The sequence below is a fragment of the Stylophora pistillata genome, chromosome 10 (genome assembly GCF_964205215.1).
Source record: "Stylophora pistillata chromosome 10, jaStyPist1.2, whole genome shotgun sequence".
NCBI lineage: Eukaryota > Metazoa > Cnidaria > Anthozoa > Scleractinia > Pocilloporidae > Stylophora > Stylophora pistillata.
Window position 1 is genome coordinate 1,789,535 of NC_142528.1, and position 24,162 is coordinate 1,813,696.

The 24,162-nt window shown below is 39.8% G+C and overlaps 5 protein-coding genes across 5 annotated transcripts in view; 3 read left to right on the forward strand and 2 right to left on the reverse strand.

Moving 5' to 3' along the window:
* The window catches only part of LOC148721283 (uncharacterized), a 28,260-nt gene extending 21,839 nt beyond the window's left edge, over positions 1–6,421 (forward strand). Inside the window, exon 5 of the mRNA XM_088735912.1 lies at positions 5,578–6,421. Within this exon, the coding sequence (XP_088592038.1) occupies positions 5,578–5,702 (125 nt within the window). The 3' untranslated portion in view covers positions 5,703–6,421. The remainder of the gene's footprint in view (positions 1–5,577) is intronic.
* The window catches only part of LOC148721277 (QRFP-like peptide receptor), a 90,962-nt gene extending 77,509 nt beyond the window's left edge, over positions 1–13,453 (reverse strand). The window contains exons 1-4 of the mRNA XM_088736117.1: positions 13,374–13,453; positions 10,693–10,963; positions 9,517–9,768; positions 9,111–9,230 (exon numbers count right to left, since the gene is read on the reverse strand). Coding sequence (XP_088592243.1) covers positions 9,111–9,230; positions 9,517–9,768; positions 10,693–10,963; positions 13,374–13,453 — 723 coding nt within the window. The remainder of the gene's footprint in view (positions 1–9,110; positions 9,231–9,516; positions 9,769–10,692; positions 10,964–13,373) is intronic.
* Positions 538–5,478, forward strand: LOC148721284 (uncharacterized). The gene is made up of 4 exons (XM_088736052.1): positions 538–1,863; positions 2,899–3,040; positions 3,813–4,336; positions 5,386–5,478. The coding sequence occupies exons 1-4, from the start codon at positions 1,555–1,557 to the stop codon at positions 5,476–5,478; spliced, it is 1,068 nt and encodes a 355-aa protein (XP_088592178.1). The 5' UTR covers positions 538–1,554.
* Positions 13,454–14,100: 647 nt separating the features above from the next.
* The window catches only part of LOC148721285 (QRFP-like peptide receptor), a 58,168-nt gene continuing 48,106 nt past the window's right edge, over positions 14,101–24,162 (reverse strand). The window contains exon 5 of the mRNA XM_088736118.1: positions 14,101–14,301. Within this exon, the coding sequence (XP_088592244.1) occupies positions 14,101–14,301 (201 nt within the window). The remainder of the gene's footprint in view (positions 14,302–24,162) is intronic.
* LOC111319141 (uncharacterized) overlaps positions 23,531–24,162 on the forward strand; it is a 41,868-nt gene continuing 41,236 nt past the window's right edge. The window contains exon 1 of the mRNA XM_088735877.1: positions 23,531–23,796. Coding sequence (XP_088592003.1) covers positions 23,586–23,796 — 211 coding nt within the window. The 5' untranslated portion in view covers positions 23,531–23,585. The remainder of the gene's footprint in view (positions 23,797–24,162) is intronic.

Sequence of the window (24,162 nt, forward strand, 5' to 3'; positions counted from 1 at the left end):
GCCTTTGTTCAGATACCTGACGACTACAAACTAGTGTCATTTGATGTGAAATCACTGTTCACAAGTATTCCACTTCAATTAGCATTACAATGCACTGAGACTGCAATCCAACAATCTACTGATCCACTACCGCTACCGACAGACGACATCATGGACTTGCTAAACATTTGCCTAACGTCTACTTACTTTCAGTACAACGGTAAACACTACAAACAGTTACACGGCACTGCCATGGGGTCTCCAGTTTCTGTTGTTAAAGCAGAAATTGTGATGCAGAACATCGAGGAACGCGCCCTTTCGACTTGCCGACAAACGATACCGCCGTTCGACACGACGAAATTGACGCATTCCACAACCACCTTAACGAACAAAACACTGACATACAGTTTACCAGAGAAGTCGAAGAAAATGGCAAACTTCCTTTTCTAGACTGCCTGGTAAGCTACAACGACAACTCATTACGAACGACAGTTTACAGGAAACCGACACACACCGACAGATTACTAGACGAGTCATCCTACAACCCTACATCACACAAAGCCACAACTATCAGAACTCTAACACGACGCGCACAACTAGTATGTGACTCGACAGACAGCTTATCCGACGAGAACAAATACCTTCACCGTGTTTTTACGAAGAACAACTACAACAACGACTTCATCCGACGAAACACTCACCGACCCACTACCACTACCGAAACAAACGACACCGCAACCCCTACGACTACAGCAACCATACCGTACATAAAAGGCATGTCTGAAAACATCTCGCGCATCTTACTACCCTTCAATATCCGCGTCGCCCACAAACCCATCACCACACTACGTCAGTTACTAACCAATGTTAAAGACAAAGACGAACCGAGGAACAGACAGGGAACGATTTATAAGATCAATTGTTCCGACTGCCAAGCCTCCTACATCTGTGAGACTGGCAGAAACCTCACAACAAGACTGACTGAACACAGACGGGCGACGAGGAAAGGTGATGTCAGCAATCACATTGCTGAACACCATCGACTTACCAACCACAACATTGACTGGGACTCTGCGCAATGCCTCACCTACAGCACTGACTATTTTCAACGACTGACTCTGGAAAGCTGGTTTACTAACTTAGAACAGACTCCCCTAAACAGATGTCAACAACTACCCGCCCCATACAAACGACTCATTCCCGACATAAACATCACAAACGACCGAAAAAGAACAACATAACTTTACCGACAGACCGAAACAGACCAATCACGACCGACTTACGTCACTTGAGTCTTACAGCCAATAACATCACGGCAAAACCAACCGATCATTTCACACGAACTGGAATAAAAACATTCTACTGACAACAATCATTCACTTGACTCTGATGATGACTTCCGCACAGGTTGTCGAAACGTCAGTCACTGCCACCGACAACAGTCCTTCTCAGGACTACACTCACCCGGACGATCAGACTACACCTTCACACTTAATTAATTATTGGGTTATCCTATAGCTGCTTTGTAAATCGTCTATAAACCTTTCCAAAACAGAATGTGGAAGATTTCTCGGTATGCAAAGCGGTGAAATCTCTGATGGACAGTTAAGCGCCTCCTCAGAGAGAGATTCCAATCATTCTGCCGCCCAGGGTAGACTTTACTTCGTGCATCCTAACAAAGCGGAATCTTGGGCAGCTGCAAGCAATGATACGGATCAATGGCTCCAGGCTGATCTGGTTGTTCTGCACACAAAAGTGATACGTGTGGCAACGCAAGGTAGTAATGGACACCAGAGGGAGTGGGTTACGAAGTACAATCTGCAGTACGGCAACAATACAGGAAGGTTCTACAATTATACAGTCCCAGGACAAAACATTACGAAGGTAGAATTGATTTATCGTGTATCGCGTGATTTCCGTTTAATATAAGCAGGAAAATAATGTTTTTTTGATCATCATTAGCAGAGTCTTTGCAATATGCACCGCAAATGATATAAAACATCGAGGCCCCCGAGGGGAACGCCTAGAAGAATGGTACATGAATAAGTGAGAGGTCTGTTTTTACATCGTAATAACTGATATTCATAATATAGCCTTTATTATAATAATAATAATAATAATAATAATAATGATAATATCGTTTATTCAAACCTCTTGCAGAGAATGCTGAATTACAGGTTTATAATATTAAGAAGAATTATAGGAGAAAAAAGGGGGAAAACTGTACAAAATGCATTAAACTACATACAAGTAAAAACAGCATGTACATAGAAATAAAAATACTAAAATGATAATAATGTTTATTATAAAAAAAACGAGTATGATTAAACTGACAACTATTTGACTGTCACAAAGTTCTTAAAATGATCGGTTGACTTTTTTGAGTGATAGTGAGTACGATTTGATCTTAAATTGTAGCGGTCTGAAGATTTACGAACGTCGGCATACATTGCAGTATAAAGGGGGTTGTCATTATTACCGGCTAGCATTAGGGTATGTGAGTACGAATGACCTGGCCAAATAATGGCGAGAGCACGCCTCTGCACTGACTCTAAGGTCTTAGATAAGTAGGACGGTAAATTGGCAAATGCAGTAGAGGCGTACTCAAGTATGGAAAATATTAGGCAGCAATAGATGTAGACGATATCTTCCGCTGGGACAGAACTTCTCCTGAGCTGCCTTAAAGCAAACAACCGTCTGTTAGCCTTCTTCAGTAGGTGGTCAACATGCGTCCCCCAGGAAAGGTCATTGAACAAGTTGACGCCTAAGAGCTTGAACGACGAGACCTCTTCTACAACAGCGCCCCCCGATACGACCGAGGGAGCCTTGTAACCATTATACTGAAGGAAGTCAACAGTCATGCACTTACATTAAAGATTTAATTGAAAGGCTGTTATGTTTTATGTTGTTGATTGAAAGGTTTTTCGTGGAAACGCAGATCAGAATACCGTGGTTTATCACGACCTTAACCCACCAATTACTGCGCGTTACATTCGTTTTAAACCAGTAGAGTGGCAGAACTGGATATCAATGGGGGTTGAACTGTATGGCTGTGTACAAGGTAAGGCCTGCATGACAATATCGCCCGAGTGGTACCTCTTGAAAAGATCAATTTATACTAGATGATATTTCATTTTCAGTTCAAACACAAGCGCTCGGATATTATTCTCTGTGTGTCATCTCAACGGCGTAATTTTTGTGGACCAATAACAGGGCGAAGTAAGGCAACGCCAATGAAATCCTCGATAACTTATTCCAGTCATTCGAAAATTGCTCTGCAGGGCATTACTCAATTGACTTATCAGCTTTGGTCATAAGGAATTCCTTTATTCTTCACTCTCTTCCTTTCACCATCACCTGTGATCGCCGAACAACGATCTTGAATAAATTGACGAGAAAAACGACTCAATTTATGGGAATGGGAAAGAAACTTCGTCCTCTCCTGGGATTTTTAGATCTCCCAACAACAAAATTCAGTGACAGCTGAATTCTACAGTTTATGAAAGTAGCATGTGTCTGTTCAAAAACACAATTTTGTTTCAGATATCTTATTGTCGAATGTAATCCTCAAATGCAGTGAAGTCAGTCAATACCCGACTATCAAAGGTTTCTACTTTCTAAAAATACAATGGTGAGCAGGCTTTAGAAAATAGCACAGTACGACAAAATTCGAACACTCCAAGTGACTGACGTTTCCGTTCCAGTGTGATCCAATAATTTACGTTACTATAAGAACATTTCCATTGTAATGGCAACACTGAAGTGACGAAGAAAATTTGAAAAATTTCCAACTAACATCGTAACTTTCATTTTATTTCACGTCTATTAAATAGAATTTACAGCTGTGTTTACAAACCTGGGTCAGAATGGATCTCAGGGTCCAGACTCAATCGGTAGTCACTACACAGATCACGATCATAGCGGACAAGTTACGGTGTCCAACGGTACTCAACTCTGGACTGTGCCACGCACTGGCGAATACAGAATGGAAGCAATAGGAGCCTCAGGGGGGTACGGTGAGGACAGTGACATCAACAACGGAGGAAGAGGGGCAAGGATGATTGGAAACTTTAATTTGACCAAAGATGAGAATATCTTTGTACTTGTTGGTCAAAAAGGGAGAAGAGGGAATGGCAACCCAAAAACTGCCGGAGGTGGTGGAGGTACATTTGTGGTGAAAGGAAACAACACGCCTTTGATCATTGCTGGAGGAGGAGGGGGGGTTAGAAACATGTCAGAACAACATCCAGGATGTGATGCGTCCATTAATACAACAGGGAATGCAGGATACAACTTGCCACTGGGGACAGGAGGAAGCAGTGGAAGTGGAGGAAATACCACTGGTAAAAAAGATCAGGTAAGCGGAGAAAGAAGAAAATTCCATTAGTATATTCAATTCATTGGGACAGTAAGACGACAGTAAAATTAATCAGCGCCCAGTTGTTCAAAGGCCGATTAGTGCTAACCCAGGCTTAAACTTCAATCCCGGTTTCTATATTTCTCTGTTCAAAAGCAGTTTTGGAATGATTTTCCCAATTCGTTTTAGAACAATCGATCATCAAATTTTAGACAAATGGAATTACACTGAATTTTCTTATGAAGCTTTCAGATCTAAAATCAAATTTCACACTAACCCTGGGTTATCTTAATCCATCTTTGAACAACCCAACCCAGATCTCTATTGGAATTATTAATCCTAAATTTTGATTTTTTTTTCTTTTCTAGTTAACAACATCTGTAGTGGCACCTCTATAAATATCTAAAGTTCAACTGAGTTTCGTTCGTTCAGTCTCTAAAAATCCTACTCAACTTATTTACTGCTCACCACCGATCCGTCAATATGCACTATCATCGCGTTATTTCAATTTCTCGTGTATGAGATAATAATAGAACAACTGGCGAGACCTTCATATTAGCTAATAGCGATTTTGGATTAAATAGAGCAACTTTTTAAAATTAAGCTCGTAGCACTCAACTAGCTAAAACTGTGGCTCCCAAAATATTTTTTCTCACGTCGCCTACAAAAATTTCCAATTTTTGACAACTTCGCTTTTTCCTGTTCGTAAGTCCGGCCAAGCCTTTATGGTCATTGGCCCACGTAATAGTTGCTAACTATGGCTTATAAAAACAGGCGTATAGTGTTAACTTGTAAAACTCCCTGAGGAAGTCTACGACAGTTAGACGAAACGCGTCGGAGAATAAAGAAGTTTTACAACTACTGTTCTCAGAGTGTTGCCCACTAGCTTAGTTTTAAAAAATTGTGCAATGCAAAATTTTAACACTGACTATTCCTCATAAGCTTTTGCATGGCTACAATATTCAATGATTTTGTGTAATTATTTTTTAGTTTATAATGAAAATGTTGCTTTTTATAAGAGAGCTACTTATCATGTTTTGGTTTTGTAGGTGGAGGTGGTGGTGGCTTCTATAATAAGGGATAAGATGATTCTACGAACGGTAGTGGTCAAGGAGGTAAAGGATATCTTCAAGGAGGAGTAGGAGGACGTGCCCTGGGTGGGTTCGGAGGTGGCGGTGGTTTACGCGCAGGCAACAAGGGAGCTGGCGGCGGTGGAGGTTACTCTGGGGGAAATGGCGGAGCAGCTGATGAAAATTTTTCCTGTGGGGGAGGGGGGGGATCTTTTAACAATGGAACAAATCAGCAAAATGAATGTTGTTATAATAGCGATGGACATGGTAGAGTGATTATCACATTTATCCAGTGAAGTGTACAAGGCAGTACTTTCCTTAACGGTTGGTGATTATCATGTTTTGAGACTGTTTTTTGTAACTTTAACTGGAAGAGTTGATAAATCTTTGGGTCATTATTCAGTTTTTTTTTTCGGGTTCTAAGGTGTAGGCTACGCAAAGCAACCTGTAGAACTAAAGTCATCATTCTGTGGTTTGAAGTTCAGAGTTGAAATTTACAAACAAAGTTTTCAAGAGTAGAATATTTTTTAATGTCGTATAACTTAACTAGGAATCAATCTCCTCCAATGAGGCTGCAAGGTTTGGGTGTTTGTTGTTCATCTTTGAAGGTCAGTGGACAAAAATATGTGGTAATGTCAATAATAATTAAACTTTCAACTGCTTTTTTTGTTTTGTTTTAACTTCCAACTATTTAGCGTGGTTTAGACTGTAAGATGTATTAATAATTTTGTAGCTGTACACAAAGCTTTTTAGGTGACGGTGCAGTTTGGGAGATCATTACAAGAACCAAGTACACCTAAGCGCATTGCGGTTTCTTTAAACTCCAGGGATGACAAACCAAAGCCAAACACTAGCACTCATTACATATGGTGTAGCTATTTCATTAAAATTACCACATGATTTCAATAAGTGTTTCATCCTTAAATTTCCTGGAGATTCAAATGGAGGAAAGGATAAAACTGATTCAATGTTTCAAAGCTTTCAATGACACCTAAGCAGGGAGAGATCCGGAGAATCGAAGAAGAGGTGGAGGGAGGGGAGGGGGAAGGGGAGGGGCAGGGAGAGAGCGGGACTTCAATCTATGCAAAAAGAAAATTCTCACAAAAGGGGATGGGGGTGCATTCTCCCTTTCGTGTCATGAGGCTCGGAAAGTTGTATGGTTTTAATGATAAGTTATTTGTGGAAAAATTTTTTTCAATTGAGTGTGAAGCTTTACCATCAGTTTGCAATCAATTTGTTTTTCTCAAAATCAAAACAGAATTTCATTTACTATAGAACCAACGTGATCCAGTATCTCTTGTTTCTTTCCACTCTCTTGGGCTGACTGAGTTTTCACCTGCATGAGGTAGATTGTCTTTTTGTTGCGATTAGCTTCATTTGCAGATTATCTACGGAGAGACTATTTTACCGATGTATAGTGTCCTTTGGTGGCTATCATCGGAGTCCGCCGTTTGTGAGTAGGTTCCTGGGTTACCAGTTAATTGAAAAGCATTCAGCTTCACCTCTCGCGGTATCCTGCAAAATGAAAAACTGGCTAGGGTTAAAACCAACTTGTAGATGTGGCCGGGATGTATACAGGGGGAAGGCGAGGAGTTAACAAATAAAAACATGATATAGATAAGAATGAAATATTCAAAACGAAATTCAATCCTCTTTACAGTTGTCAGAATGAATTATTTCGATGCTGGGTCACCGGCATTTCTCGAAGGTCCCGGTAAACTTACGAGTTTCTTTACGAGCCCGTAAGGCTGTTCTATTTTCATTCGAGGCAGGGGTTTCAAGTGGTTTGTGTATTATACAATAAAACTAGCAGCTAAAGAAGCGAAATGGACTGGTGAGGATGTCAGAGAAGTTGTTTCTCTATTCTTTAATTTCCGATTTTAAAATATGCCATCGAGCCCGTTAGTTACTGGGTCTTTCGAGAAACGGGCCCCTGGTTCCTTCTCCCACAACTCAAGGTGCAAGAGCGGATATTTGTGCCAAGTTGATGGCGCGTTCAAGTTTACGCAAAACCTTATTTATTTCTTAAATTTTCATTCTTTGTAATCAGCGGAGAACACTGTAATTTTCATGTAGTTGAGAACATTTGTGCATAGTAACAAGTAGAAATTCTTAAAACCTTTCTTTGCCAGCGAATGCATTAATGGTTAAAAAAAAGTTGTTTGTTTGAGTTAGAGAAAAATACAATCAGTTCCCCTGAATTCCACATTCATTTTAGGAATGTCAATAAATTTATTTCTGGTTGTCAGTATTGGCTTTTTGTTGTTAGTTTGTCTTTCTTTGTGAAACCACATTAATCGAGAGCAAAGTTTATTTGGGAAGAAGATGGAAATATATATCACCGGAAATGTGAGAATCTTGACATTTATTTGTCGATCTCACCATCACAGTTTATCTTTGTTGATTTTTTCATCCCTCAATCCCTTCTCCTAACCTACCCTCTCAACCTTCTCAACATTGTACTGTTTGGTTAAAAGCATTATTATGGCCACGCCTAAGACTCGTGTATGACTCAGTTGGTCATTGAATGGCCATGAAAGTAGGTCAGCGGATTGTAAACCGGGTGGTACACGTGTAATACACGTTCTCAAATCACTCCCTTGTCGTGTTGACAAAATGGTGTTGAATATAATCAGCCGTCCAGCATTCAAAAAGTGAAAGATCTTTCCCTCGGAGATGACCCTTTGATAAGAGATATTCCTCCGGCATCAGAGTCAAGAAAACTAACGAATCAGTATGGCGTATAATATGATTTTAGGATATGGTAGTCTTAGTCTTCTTTATTAAGTTGTACCTAAATTACATTATCTCCTGCTGCTTTGAAATTAAACGGGGATTCGAGGGAACAAGAGGGAAAGTAGCCTACGAAACCAAGAATTGCTAGATCGAATGCTGGGCTAAATATGGATCAGTGGAGCTCTGACTTTTATCCTTTTTGGCATGACGCCATTTTCCTTCAAAGAAACATTTTAATGGATTGATTATGTGGGTGTCGATGTTGTTGGTTGGTTGTTAAGTTGAATCATCTGGGGTTTTCAGCTGCATGAGTCCGTCGCATTGTGGGATTATCACAGATCAACATCCGTTTTATCTTCGCCTTGACCTGATTATTCATAAGTTTTTGGTACCACCGGAGAATGATCAGTTACAATTACAATTACAACCCCTTCAATTACAAAAGGGAACAGTTCAAGATCTGATTAACCAAAAAGAGGCTCTGTCCCATAAAGTGTTATCGGATTTGACACGTGTTAAGTTTTTATTGAGTTTTGTACAATCTTTCCCCTTTGCTGCTGGCAAATACAGCTGATCTATTTTCTATTTACCGATAATAACCAACTTATGACCATTCCTAGAATTTAAACTTTACCACATTACCGAACCATTTTTACCCATATTTTAAAAGATAACTCAGAAATTTTCACCTGCTTGAATTGAACTCATTTAAGAAGTTTCTGTATGTTATATTTCTTTTTTTTGGTCTGCGCTGTACTTTTTAAAATCCTTTATTTTCGTCAGCAAAACCTTCCTCATCAGTGCCAGTCCCGCTCCGAGGCTTGACTACCACCACAGGACTCGTGCAACGCATTACTCCCTTGATCTTCTTTCTGAACTGATGGTTTAGGAGGGAATAAACAAAGGGGTTCACAGCTGAATTGAACCAACACCATCATGTCAACGGTGGCTATGTGGACGAAGCTGATTTTCAGACTCGTGAGAAATCTTAAGACGTATTCCACTGACTCTGCTCCCCAACAAACTGCAAATATGACACTGACTGTTATGACTATCAACGTGATGCGTTTCCTCACCTTCAACACACTCTGTGAATAGTCTGAGAAAAATTTCAGCTGAGAAGCTTTCCTGTACAACTGTCAATAGCCGCCTTAATCCTGATCAGCCAATTAGGTTTTTTTTTTCTGTTAATTGCAAGGACGATAATTGTATCAATAGGCTTGTCATTCAGGTTCTTCGAGCGTTTGTGCCGAATTATGAAAACTCAGCTAATTCTGTTTTCCTTGAGAACCATCTTATGATGATAAAAAAGGCCTAAGCTAAGCTTATTGGTTTGACTATTCCAAATATAACTTGCGGTAATTAGGAGCTCACTCGTTGTTGATAGTTTAGATGGTTGCCATCATCAGCTTTGTACCATAGTGTGTACAATACTTTAGAGTATAACAAAATCATTATGCCAACAGCAACCACGACCAGGACCAACCAGGATAAGCAATAAGCTGTGATCATCCACTCTTTAGCCCAGGTTTGCACACAGTGTTTTTTCTTGTCATCAAAGGTACGGGCAAAATATTTTGGTAGGTTGAAAATTACTGAGAACACCCAGGAACTAAGGATGATCACCTAAAAGGAGGATTGGAAGTATTTCAATCCTTAATTTCAAAGGGAATACTTTCATCCCAGTTGTTTTTATGCACTGATTTATTTAATTTACATCTCCACAGCGGTCATGAATACTCATAGAATAGAATCAAATTCCGACCTCTTCTACTCCTTGAATCAATTTGTTTTCTTTCAAATGCAGAAATGAAGTATCCCTTGTTTGTATCATTCTGCGAAATTTTTAACAAATGGTAAACACCACAGCGTACACTATTGAGTTATGGCTGCACTTGGGAGGTTTGCTAAGCACGAAAGAAGCGTAAGAGTCGCTCGAGGCGATAGCCGAGAGCGACTCTACCTTCTTGAGTGCTTAGCAAACCTCCCAAGTGCAGCCATAACTCAATAGTGTGTGCTGTGGTGTTTACCATTTGTTTTATAACATGACATTGATACATTGTAGCTAAAGAGTTCCCTTTTATTTAACAAATCTTACGTGAGCAGAAAATACAAGCGCGCGCGGAAAAATAGTCTTTGCATTTGCTCACGTCAGCAGGGTACACCCATGGGCAAATGGGGGACGCTGAATTGACCAATCAGAGTGCGCGCTTTACTTTGGTTATGTTATAATTAATGATCTAGTCCAATGTATATATGAACGTAAATGTGTAAGGAATGACCGTGAGTCCCAGTGTACTAAGGTACGTAGTCCAGATGTAACCCCATTTGAGTTCACAAATGAAAAAGATTTTAAATAAACAAATATCGCTTGATTTCGATTCACTTTTAGTAACAACTGTAAGCTCATCAAGTATAACATCAATTGCACATTAGAACAGACAAACATGCTGGTAGAACATAACCCCTCATAATTTATCCTGAATAGCCTGCGAGAGAGGGTAGTCAGCCCGTTCACTTGGTAGGTCGACGGGTAATGCTTTGACTCACCTCAAGCATACGGAGGGTTACTTTTTTATTTGGATCCAGGGGATAAAGCATAGTATAATATCGTGCAACAGCAATCGCCACCAAAGTAACAACTGAGGTAGTTCCAGGAAGCCAAGCCAGATTCCCACCTGTCACCAACTTGCAAAGAACTGAGCCTGCATTTCCAACCGGGTGAGTTATATTGAAGCTAAGGACAATCCTTGGTGTGATGAGTATTGCAAACAGGATATCGGAAATAGCTAGGTTCACCAGTAAATAATTTATCGGAATCCTTTGGAATCAAAGAGCGAACTCAAAAAGGTCAAAATGGTTATTAAGAAGATATTAAGTAAGATAATCATCATTTTTTCGAAACAACTTTATGTTTAAAAGACTGATTCTAAATTACGAGTAAACGAACTTATTTAAGTTCAAGTTCATTCAATTTCAACTAGTGGGTGTTTAGAACTAAACGCGAGACTGGTAGCCCTAAGATGCTATTTGATCATTCTCTTAATCATGACAATATGGAATTATCTCTACAATGGAGGACGGTAGACAAGCGAGGGTCCTGGTTTCGTTACACGTATGATTTTTAGAGAAATTCACACGCTGCGTGTAGTGAGGTATTGGATACAGTCCAATCGCAGAATAATACAAGCATCTGCTATAGTTACTTATTAACTCAGCCCTGATCACGTGCTCTCGTTTCTTATTCTGTGATTCACTTTTAGATGACCTTCGACTTTAAACCCCGCATTTGCCATTAGTCTACAGGAAGACTTCTGATGTTGTCCTTCAATAAATCGCACAGCCTTTAGAAATGCGCAAAATACAGTAAATTTGACTGTCAACAACTTATCTTATATCGCATTGTTTACAAGTTCAGTCTATACTGTACTTGTAAAAATATTTTAGCAAGAAAACTTTTCGCTAGAAAAGTCGCTGCTTGATGTAATGCCTGCGAATGCAACGATTATGTTATTCCAAAAGCTACTGCATGCAGTTGGGGCTCCGTCCGTTAACACAAATATATTGAATTCCGAATAGAAGGATAACAAATAATTAGCTTATATCTATCCTTGCTTTAGTGATTTGCCAGCTACTAGATTTTTTCGTTAAGTGGTATTTTTTTCTAGCCATGCACTTTGATTTATGTTTTTATCGACTGTGAAATTGCAACATTTCAGTACTTACAGGTTCTAATACACTTTACAGATAATATTGATGCTCTAGGACTGCTCAAATTTTGCTCGTTAAATGAAACGATAGCTTTCTTTCAGATGATAAAAGGGATAAGACACTTGACTAGGCTCACAAGATTTTCAATTTGGTCTCACGATGATCCATAGATGCTGTAAACAACAACAAGATTCCTCGCTTAGCGATCTTTCTCTGAAGCGAAAGATTAACCAACGTAATGGCTCCTGAGTCATGTGTAAGGGTCTGGATGGGGGGATACAAATATCAGTTGTCAGTTAAAATTTCGGCCATTTGTCAGTTCTCAGTTGATTTTAGGCCATTTGTCAGTTGTCAGTTAAATGACTGTTAATAATCAACTTGGCGAGTTTACTATTACTTTCCGACACTATGTTTGGCCAAAAACTGCACATAGCATAAATTCAAAACTTAGGTCGAAAATTGATTAAGTAAGAGCTCCTTTTTCTCAATTCTGGAATAAAGTAATTCCAAGATATCCCAAGTGACTTTCAGTCTTTGTTTGAAGGGTGTTTAAGTTAAATTATCACCTTTCTGCACACAAACTTCTGTAGGCCCGTGTGCAAAATTGAAACATTTCTTTTCAACCGTCTTAGCCGGTCAAAATGTTAGAAAGAAGATCTTCAGAAGGAAAACAAACTTTTGAAGAGTCCTCAAGCACAATATTATGTTTTTATGTTTTGTTTTATAATGTGTCGATTGCGATTGACTCCGATGAAATAATCTGGTGGAAAGGAATGTTCCTTTGTCTACTTTCCAATTAGGTTATTAGAGATATCTACTGTAAGCTTATTTTAGAAATCCAAGCGAAAATGGGCGCGAATTGGTCGTCTTCTGAGTCCGTGTCATATTCGTCTGCATATGTTTGCACCTCAGCAACTTCCACTTCAACGATACAGTCGGCTCGTTTGTCGCTGCTGAGCCCTACTGGCTGAAAATCGTTCCCTAACCCGGCTAAGAAGTCCACTTTGGTGGAGTCTTGTTGCTTCGTGTAGACGGCCGGTGGTAAAGCCCCTTCCTTTTCCTTCGTAGTTTCCACCCGAACTGTCCTTTGCCTCCGGCGAGGGACGTTACTTCTCCGCAAATTCTTTTATAACACTTTCAGTCTCGGGGTTGATTTCTTCTGAAGGCAGAGGTCGCATAAAATTGACATTTGCAAACTCCGTCGTCTGAGGGACAGGATAGCGGGATTTTTTTGGCTGCTCATTTTGTTACTCTCTTCAGCGACTCCTTGGTAATTATCCCAAAATCTTGAGAACAATGCGGTGAAAGTCTCATGCTTAAAATAGGAAATTACCTGTTGATTCTCCGCAGCTGTTGTGAGCAACGTGCACAATTCAATGTCTTCGAGATTATCGTTGCTCATTGAAACTATGCTGTTGTGCAGGAGGCGTATTCCTTGGAGAAGTTTTAGTAAGACTCGAGTTTTATTAGACAAAGTTTATTTAGGGTCATTGGTTGCCGTGGTTTCCTTTGTACTATACCTTTGTTTCACCTCAGAAACGGTCTTTGCGATGTTGTCATTTACATACGATACTTTGTCTGCGGTATCTTGAAGAGGCATGTGTGCTTTCTCTATGCTTTGAGTTCTGAGACCAAAACTGTTCTAGAGACTTTCAAGGACTCTAAGAACGACACAGTACCAGTGAGTCCCGATGCTAGTTTAAAGCGACTTGTAGCAACATTCGATACGAATAAAGTCTTCTTCACAGAACAGATGCCACGAACTTGCGTATAAGTACACGTTTCATCCGTTCCATCACTTGCTGCTTTCTGACTAGAGCCCGTCAAGGTTTTAACGCTTTTCTCAGAAGGACAGAGTCTCCTGGGTCAATGAACGCTATCCTAGCCTGTCTTCAAATTCTTTACAAGCTTAAGACCTCGACTTGCTCTTTAGAAGTAGTTCAACTTCTAAGCTTGAGAAAATTCGAGCCATGTGGTAAAGTTCAACATCAAAATCTCCTAGGCCATATTTGCTGGACAATTCTGTTAGACCAGGGATCTGGCGTACTCCTACTGATATGTAATTCCAGCTTTTAGGATATTTAGGGCGATGCGGTCTTTTGTAAGCTATCAGTAAAAGACCACCACAAATGTCAGTTGTCAGTTAGATTTTCAGCGATTTTTCAGTTGTCAGTTAAAATTTTGGCCATATGTCAGTTGTCAGTTAACCCCATTCAGACTCTCATATGTCGTCTGCTGTTTAAAAACCTAAAGCTTAGTCTCATTGGCTACACTTTCCTCTGTTCCAGTTTCAGCCCGAGGCCTGGGTTTTATCACAGAACTCGTGCAGCACATCACTCCCCTGCTCTTTTGTCTAAATTGATGGTTCAGGAGGGCATACACGAAGGGGTTGACAGCTGAATTAAGCAACACCATCATGTCAACGATAGTGATATGGACAAACGTAATGTTGAGAGTCGTTAGGAATCCTAACACGTATTCAACTGACTCTGCTCCCCAACAAATTGCAAATATGACACTGACTGTTATGATCATCAAAGCGGCGCGTTTTCGTAGAAAGAAAGAGAAAGTAGTGTCAGCTCAAAAGCTATGGCCAATATGATTGTGACGATCAAGACCTTTTTTTAACTTTTCCGTTCACGGCTGTCCCTATAACAGGCAGTTTGTCCCTCGATTAACTTTTCATACCATTCCCATGCAGTAGGAGAGGATGTGCCAATAAGAAATTTGCCTGAAATTAATAAAAGACCCGAAGGCAGTCTAAAAAAGATTTGCAAAAGTTTCATTAAAGCAGCCTAAGGAACTTGGGACATAATTTCTTTCCGTGGATTTTCATCAACTTACAGTAGAGGCACCTGGCTCTATGACAAGGGGCTACTTTCTGTTTCTATTTGCTTTGTTTTATCAAATCAACCAGGATGCCTTTCCTCGAAAAAAATGGAATTTCTGGCGTTTGAGTGCCAACGAATAAGCCGGAAATTAAATATTTCTGCGGCACGAGAGCAACAGGGCAAGGGCCTGGGTCCTTGAGTATAGATGTATTATGGGTATAGTGATACGAGTATTAAAGCTTGTGATTACACGTGGGCAATCATTCTAGACCTACACCTTCTCAGCTATTGCTAAGTTTATTTATTTATTTATTTTTTGTAAGTATGCATATAGCCTAGTAGGAAGGTTACGTGAGCTTGTGCCTAGTTCCTACCCAGATTTCCTGTCTCTTTTTCTCTACGGGGTATTTTACAGCAGTTTTTTCTGGCCACCGTTCTAACCACGATGTTTGTTAGTGGTTGCTAAGCTCTCGGTATGTCTTTTTGTCGTGTGCTTTGATAACGATTACTGAAAATGCAATGTTTTTGAGTATGTGCTCCTTCATTATTGTACGCTGGTGCTCGGCCGAAACATGCAAAATAAACCTAATGGTTCACTACATTAGTGTCTGTTAAGAAGTGTAGCTGAGATAAACCGCTTCTTTGTAGTTTAACCTTAAAAGGTTTAATTTACAGTTGTTGACGTAAATGTAATTTTTGTAGATAATGCATTCTTTTCCCATATGGGGAGTTTTTCTAACCATTTTCCACTGCATTATCGCAGTAGGGTAGGACTAGAACGGAACATATGCGATCCATGCGAGTAGTCCACCCAATAAATCCCACCCATCCCACCCCAGGGGAGGACATCCATCACGCAGTAATCTCGTGCGTGGTCATCATTACTGATATCTGTAAAATGCGCCAACTTAAAAACCAGAAATGTGATGTGGCGGCTCGTTTACTGATTCCTGTCATGTATCGCTTAGAGGGTTATTTGAATTACTTAAGCCAAACTAGGAAAACACAAAGAGGACATCTTCCTCTACAAATTGAAATAAAAGGCCATTAATACACATTATGAATAATCGAGTTTCACCAACCAACTGCATCCCAGTGGAACTAATTTATGATCAATTCTGACAACCACTGAAGGCCTTACATCATAATTAAATAAATAGGGTCGCGTATTTGAACGTAGATTAAACTTCAGCTGTCCCAATTTATAATTATCTGAGGTGCTACTCAAATTAGAAAACCTTACTGTGGTGGTTCGAATTATAACGGGAGAACATGGTACATGTATTCTACTGCTTCGTTTTCGCCGTTTTAGCTTCCCTAATACCAGAAGGACAAGGTGAGATTCTCCTTCTAAGAGCTGTTTCCTTGCTCACGTCTAATTACTATTCCAAAGTTTGCGAAAGCATTATTTTCCTTTTTTTTCTATCTTTATTTACACAGCTAAGCCTTGAAATATTCAAGCGAACTTATTCTACTAGTATTGGATATATGAATTATTTAATCTAAAAATGTTTTCCCCTTGGACTGCAATAAGATAAGCTCGTACAGATTTTGTTAGATGTTCACATATTTTGAAGTTATTTTACGACACATGTTATGGAAATGAGAAGACTACAAAGGATATAATGTAAGGGTAATATGGCTTTTAGCAACCAAAAGAGGAAAAACATTTTCTGTTTCTACAACGGTATCCAAAAACCCCATTTTCGACTTTTGGATCCCGCTCGATGGCTCAATAATGCCCAACGGGGACGATCCTCAAAATAGCCTCTTCTGAAGCAAAATGTAACTAGTTTGGGAATTTTAGAAATAAGACACTGGCTGATAATTTTGGACAATACAGCCTGTAGCTGGAAAATACTAAACTTTCACTTTTCCATTAAAAGTAAAATAACAAGGGATTTGAAAATAATATGATAACGAATTGAATTAGGAAACGGAACTCTGTTGTTTCTGCTGTCATCCTGATAAAGAATAGTCAATAGGCAGCTGTCAGTACTTGGTATGTAAGGTAAGCAAAGTGGCTCTTATTAATGAGAAAAACAGATTGTTCTGTGAGTAAGGTTATATCCTGCTCGAAAATTCTCCCTTTTAACGATTTTGAGAGAAGGCAGTACTTGAGAGGTGTTGAAATCTGAGCCGCCAAACCAGTTGACAAATCCGGCCGATGAAGACGCAAGCTACAAGCCGTCGGTGACCATAAACTGTATCACAGAAGGAAAATTAGCGCTTTTTTCAAACTGAGATAGCATGCAAATTATTTGCGCTATCCCGATAAAAGTTTAACAAATCGGCCTTTACTCTTATCGAAAACAATTTCGTCATCTCATTGGTGAAAATGTTGTGGACCCACGAGGCTCAGCCCAGTGAGTCCAAACATTTTGACCACAGTAACTATGATGATGACTATTGACATGTGATTCGAAAAAGACGATAGCTTTTTTAGTGAACGAATTTCTAGAGATTGTGCATACCATGAAATCAATAGGTCAGAAATGCCTTTTTCTTCTAAGTATAAAAAAAAAAACAGCGATCTACGGTTTACATAACCTGTGATTAAACAAACGGAACGTTAGAATAAAAATCCAGGCCGTGATGTGTTGGTTCAAGAAAATTTCAAAATCAGACAAAGCAAATCTCTTGAAGGCTGAATGAAGTATAAGATCTGTTCGACCGTCTGTCTATTAAGAAGAGACAGCCACAGAAGAAAGGTTTACTGTCAGCCTTAAGAATAGAAAAAGTTCGCCCTTTGATGTCGTACACGTAAAACGCGGACCTCCTTACGAATTTTGTTTTTCAGGAAAAATGCTTTGGAGATTTACTTATGTTCTTGTCTGTGTTTTGTTCACCAACCTTGCAACCTCTGAGGATCAATGCAGGACAGAAGTAAACATTCGTGGCATGGCTCTCAAAGGTTTTGTTTCCAAGAGAATGACAGTAGTAGCTCCTGATATCTGTGATATTTTATGTGAAAGGGAAGTTACCTGCCAGAGCTATAATTTCAAAAGAAAAGAACAGATCTGTGAATTAAACAACCGCATAAAGGACGCAAGAGCTGAGAATTTCCGCTCCGTAGATCCAGCGTGGTTTTATATTCGGCGTTTGAACGGAAGAGGTAAGTACTTGACCAAGCATTTTAAATGATAGTTAGACATATTTTAGTCATACTTCCCACTTTACAAACAGCCAACATTTTCTGATCTTCCGCGCTTTCCGTAAAAAAAAATAACTAAAAGCCTTAAACAGTGGGCTTATGAGTGAGAGGACCCCGCCTCTCAAGGTCAGGTTGATGTCTGACAGAGAGTTTAACCATTCTCAGCCAAAGAAGGACATTCAAGTGAAAGGAATTCGAACACACCTACGAATACTTTGTTTTCAACTATTTATCCTATACCAGCTCCCTTGGGTTCGATTTCGGAGTTACAGCTCGTTCATGCCATGAGATAAAAGCAAGCGAAAGGAAAGACATTGCAAGTAGCAACTACTGGCTGGATCCATCTGGCACTGGGAAAGCAGTTCTGGTTTATTGTGATATGTATTTGGAAGGTTAATCACATTGTTTTAAGTCACTTCTGGTTTCCTTCTTTGTTAAATTCGTCGATTCTTTAGATCAATCTTCTTCGGTGCAGCATGAATTGAAAATTTTCATCATGCACTAGTTGAGAATTCAGCGGGAACTTTGTTCTGTGGTTCCCGCTTTTCATAAAAAAGCCAAAAAGGGCAAAAAGTCGCACCAACGGACAAGCTGAAACTAAACTGAATTTTGATGAAAGTTTGAAAAACATACTTGCTTCAATATTGCAGGCATTGTCCATTTAATTGAAAGAAAATATTAAAATTCTGTTGTGTTGTGTGGCCATGATTGTCAATTAAGTACAATGTACTGTTTCCCTGATAAAAAATACAAACATATTTCTGTGGAACAATAATCGTTACGCCCCACTTTAACAGACAAGCTGGACCGGTCTATTAAAACTGAATAATATTTATGAATAAAGGCTGATAGTTTCTCAAGAAACTGTTTGGGGCTGCGTCGGTGGGGGTAACGAAATAATTTCAATAAATCAACAAAGTTGAAATGGTAAATTGGCCACCCTCACGATTATAAAAGCTGACGTTTCGAGCGTTAGCCCTTCGTCATAGCGAATAGAGGAATTGTGGTTTGTGTGTGCTTTTAAAGGCAGAAAATGGAGCTACGTGATTGGTGGGAACATGGCAACGAGAAAAACACGAATAAATTAGTGGAATGAAAAGCGTTCGTTGATACCTGGGGGATTTAGACTGCCGGTTTGAAAGATGAGCTTTTGTTCAAGAGTTTACGGGTTTCCGTGCTACCTAAGTGTAACTGGGAAAGACCGCAGATTGCCATATGTTGCTTGGAATGATTAGGCAAGTTAAAATGTCTAGCGACTGGTTTCGATGTGTCCTTGTCATTCCTCTCCACGTCGCGAAGGTGTTCTCGGAATCGGTCACCTAGTCTTCTGCCTGTTTCGCCGATGTAAATCTTTTTGCAATAAGTGCAAGTTATGCAGTAGATTACATTGGCGGAGGTGCACGTGAAGTGATCGGTGATCTTAATGGATCGTTTGGGTCCCGATATTTTCTCAGTGTTGTGAATGAAAGGACGCATTTTGCATCGTGCACGAGCGCATTTAAAAGTGCCTGGTTGGTCATTAGTCTGAAAAGAACTTCTGACCAAAAAATTACCTACGTTTTTGTCGCGTTTGAATGAAATGAGCGGAGGCTGCGAAAAGATAGTGCTTGTCCCTGGATCGTTTTGAAGTAATTTAAAGTTTTTAAGATTGATGGATTTAACGGATTTGTTGTGAGGGTGAATGGAATGCGGTCGGAATCTTCCTTTTGTGACGTTTGTAGTGCTGAATGTCGATCAATAAGTTGGGCGCGGTGGTAACCCGCTTGAACGACAGAATCAGGGTAACCACGTTTATCGAATAACTGGCACATTGACTCTGATTTGTGGTGGAAATCAGAGTCATCGCTACATAAACGACGAAGTCTTAGAAACTGAGAGAAAGGAATGGAGTTCTTAACGTGAGATGGATGCGAAGACGAATACAACAAGTAATTATGCGAGTCTGTAGCTTTGTTATACACACTAGTGCATAAACCGTTGCCTTCAATTGAAACTTTGATGTCTCTTTCAGAGCCGGGTGAAAAGAATTGACTGCGGCTATGAATTGAGTCAGCTCCTCTCTGGTAGAGGAGGTGGCGCCGATGCAGTCGTCGATGTAGCGACCGCAGAGTTCAGGTTTGGAGCCGTTTTATTAGTGTTCGACAAAACCTACAAAAAGATTGGCATAGCTAGGTCCCATTTTGGTACCCATGGCTACACCATTGGTTTTTGTGTACCCGTGGCTACAACACTGGTTTCTTGACAAAACCTCCCGAGGGGACAAGAGGAGCTAACTGGTTTGTTTGTCGATCTGGAGATAAAAGCATCGCTAGTGAAAGATCTGTGGGAGGAATTGGGAATCGAGTGAATGGAAATGGAACTGCAACATCTCTGCTTTGATTTTCTGGAGGAATCGAGACTGGTGGTAATTTTTTGGCGGAATTATTCGCTTCGGGCGACGGACACTTTTAAAATAGGTTTCCGGCCTTTTAGCAGTTGAACACCAACATAGCGCTAACTCGCCGAAAACGCTTGAAAATGGCCTGAGACGCTAGGAATCAACAAAGAAAACAACAAGGCAATAAGGTAAGCCCATTTTATTTCAAAACAAGAAATTTTTTTCTCTCTTTTAAGGCAAATCGATAACATCCCATAAAAACCTTTATAAATATAAAACGTTGCGCAACACGGTAAGAGTCACATCCGCTTTTCCAGTAGTGAGCTTGGGCTGCCTGTGATTTACCATTTCAACTTTGTTGATATCTTGAAATTATTTAGTAATATTTGAACAACTCAAATAGACATTTGTTAAAATTCGCCTCAGTTCTTCTAGGTTTTCTCTTTTTCCTTTTTCCAACCTGTTCATAGTTCTGAAAATACAACGATAAGCAGCTCAATGTTGGCTGCATGACTATAAAATATGTGTTATGGACAGGAAGATTGAGGAATCATTAAAGTACTCAAGATCAAGTATTCTAGAAACATTTTAAAACTTACTCGTGACCTATCAATAGAGAGGAATAATGAACTCTTTATTAGGAAATATTCAGCCTAAAACCTACAATGAGCCTCTAAGGCCCGGTTCAAACGTCGAACTCTGCATGTGCCCAACCTAATACCTATTTGGGTCGACCCAAATAATTAAGTTCGACAGTTGATTCAGACGTCAGTTGAACCAGAGTTAATAGAGGGAACTGGTTATGAAATCCGGCGAACTTCAAACGATGGAACTCTTTGTGTTGGTTCATGGCATGTCACGTGACCGCGAAGCTGCACAAAGTGCTTCCAGTTTATTCTTTTTTTACGGATGATCTAAAAATAATCTAACTGAAATATTATCTTAAGAGGATTCGTAAGTGATGCCAAGGGTCAACTGCTCCGTCCTTGGCTGCGGATCGTGCAGACGATCGAAGGGAATAGGAATTTTTAAGCTGCCTGTCGCGAAAGACGAGGCTCATCGAAAATGGCGCAACAACAAAATGAAACCGTTACGGTCAGCGGTTACTGATATGAGGCCAAGAGGATTCAACATGGCGGAGTTTTCGGAAAACCGCGCGAGAAACAACTCGGAAGAATTTCTCATCGCTAATGCCATCCGTGAAGGAAGAAGAAGGCGCCTTAACATGCAAATGGCGTTAAACCACCTAATTGCTCAGAGGAGGAGAGTTTTGAATGCTTGTTTTCTTGTTGTGTTGTTTATTTCACCACAACGAAACAACATCACTCCTGTGTCTCGCTCCTGTCGTCGGTTGAGGAGAAGCGCTGGATGGTGGGAGAATGCTCGGAACAACTATTCGGAGGCAAGATTCAGGAAAACATTTCGGATTTCTCGGTCAATACAATACAATACAATGTTCTTTACAATACAATATTCTTTATTTCGAGAGGGCAGATACATGATTAACCCAGTAAAGAGTTTTCTAACACATGGCCCTCTAATGAACCCACCCAAACCACCCCAGTGGAGGACATCCATCACACAGTAACCTCGTGCGTGGGAAATTAATGTCTCTTACCCCAACCTTGCAGGAGATGGGACCTCCATTCATTCGTCCCTATCCGAGAAGACTAGAATATCTAACCATTTCTTGATGTTATAGAAAGGCAGCAAATTCTTCTCGATTATTTTAAGATCCTGAGTGTTGGTCCTGCCGGGGCTTGAACCCTCGACCTCCCGCACAACATTCCGGCGCCCTACCAATTGAGCTAACCATCATCATCCAACAATAAAATTTACGGCTGAGATTTCCGATAAGGAAACAACATTCTTGGACACCTACATCTACAAAGCGAACGATTCGAAAAAGACGCAGTCCTTGATGTGCGTACTCCAGTTAAACAAACTGAGACATTTCATTATACACATTATAATTCCTGTCACCCTCAAGGAGTTAAAAAAGGCTTCATAAAAGGGGAGGCCCTTAGACTTCTCAGAACAAACTCCTCTCAAACAATATTCGAGGAGAAAATCGCAAATTTCAAAGCGCATTTACTGAAGAGAGGCTACCCAGAGGACCTCATTAACACAACCCTCTCAGAGGTAAATTTCAAAAACAAGAAACTAGCTCTTCAATAGAAACAGAAGACGAACAAACGAATCTTGCCTTTTGTTATACAATACCAACCATCAGTGCCAAACCTAAAGCAAATTCTCATGAGAAACTGGCATTTAATAGAAATACAACCACCACTGAGCGAAATATACAAAAGACTGCCCCTCGTATCTTACAAAAGAGGACGGTCGCTCAAAGACATACTCATGAGGGCAAAACTTTGAATAGGCTATTCTAAACACGCGCTGAGAAGTCGTGTAGGCCTGTCAACCCCATTTCACATCGAATGTAATCTTATGCGCATGGCGTATTGTACAAATATGATGCGAATGAATTTAAACCTTCCTTTTAAGATAATTTTTAATGGTAGGCCTGTCTGCTTCGTTTGTAACCTTTCAGGGTTACCGCCTGGCAGGGAAATTACACAGAAATTTCAAAATGATGACCTCTCAGCTAACTTGCAGAAGAGTAAGTAACTCCTTCATCATGGTTTAGCGGATACTGAAGTTTGCAAAGAAAAAAGAAAATAGGCCTCTTTTTCTTAATTGTCAATTCACATACATTCATGTACAAGCTTCTGTATTCAAATTTTTTCAGCGGGTTAGTGGATCGCACGAAGCTAATTCAGGAAGTTCATGCATTCAGTTTGCAAACAATTGTTTCGCAGTAATGAGATTAGAAACGGTTATAATTTTGGGGTAGCTTAAATGAAAGTTTAGAAAAAATAGGCACGTCTACGATGCTCTCTATGCAAGTTTTCTGTCTCTGCAATGATGTCCATGAACATTTTCGGCTTTTCCATGCCGCACAATGGACAAGACGACTATTGGTAGACCTTTGTTTTTTAAAAAAACGCCGAAAGGCTTGTTGGAACTTAACTGAAATGGCTCTTCCTGACACAGCCTTTCTAAAGTTTCGCAATAAAATGTTAAATTCTCATGGGACCAATGGCCATTTACCTGACGTTGATGGCAGCAAGTCTCATGCATTCAGTAGTTTTAATTTGGCACCACTGAAGAGATCACATGCCAGTTACATGCACTGTTCTTAGTCAGCCTTAAGATAAAAGTTCGTTAGTTGATACCCAGACCTATCTATGATTTCCGTTTTTCAGGAATAATGTTGTGGAGATTTTGTTATTTTCTTGTCTGTGTTATGTTCATCAACCTTGTGACCGCTGAGGATCAATGCAGGACAGAAATTAATATTCGTGGCATGGCTCTCAGAGGTTTCATTTTCAATAAAATGACGGTGGTAGCTCCTCATATCTGTGATATGTTATGTGAAAGGGAAATTACCTGCCAGAGCTATAATTTCAACAGAAAAGAACAGATCTGTGAATTAAACAACCGCACAAAGGACGCAAGACCTGAGAATTTCCGTTCATACCCAGCGTGGTTTTATATTCGCCGTTTGAACGGAAGAGGTAAGTACTAAGCTAACCAAATTGTCGAATAATAATCATAGATATCTTTAACACAAGCAAAGATTACGATGATTTTTTTATGCAAACAATGTCAAACAGACGTTTTCTAGAAAGAGTATGCATGTGTATATAATTAGGATTCCACTAAAGATATTTTAATATTGAAATAGAAAAATATTTTGAACATACGCTCGACGGCTGCTTACAGTCCGCCTTTTTCGATATCTTATGGTATTGTATAAAGAATATATAACTCTATAATTTTTCTAGAGAGAGACAAAGACAACTTTCGTGTGTGTGTAAAACGAGGAATTATTGGTTTATTTACCTTTTAAAGTGTTACAAGAAGCTAATCTAGTAAAGCTT

Bases quoted from the DNA above. Each gene is read 5' to 3' on its own strand.
- LOC148721284 (XM_088736052.1), top strand. From the start codon at position 1,555: ATGCAAAGCGGTGAAATCTCTGATGGACAGTTAAGCGCCTCCTCAGAG. The intron at 3,041-3,812 runs GTAAGGCCTGCA...TCTATTAAATAG, and splicing joins ACTGTATGGCTGTGTACAAG to AATTTACAGCTGTGTTTACA. The intron at 4,337-5,385 runs GTAAGCGGAGAA...TTGGTTTTGTAG, and splicing joins CCACTGGTAAAAAAGATCAG to GTGGAGGTGGTGGTGGCTTC.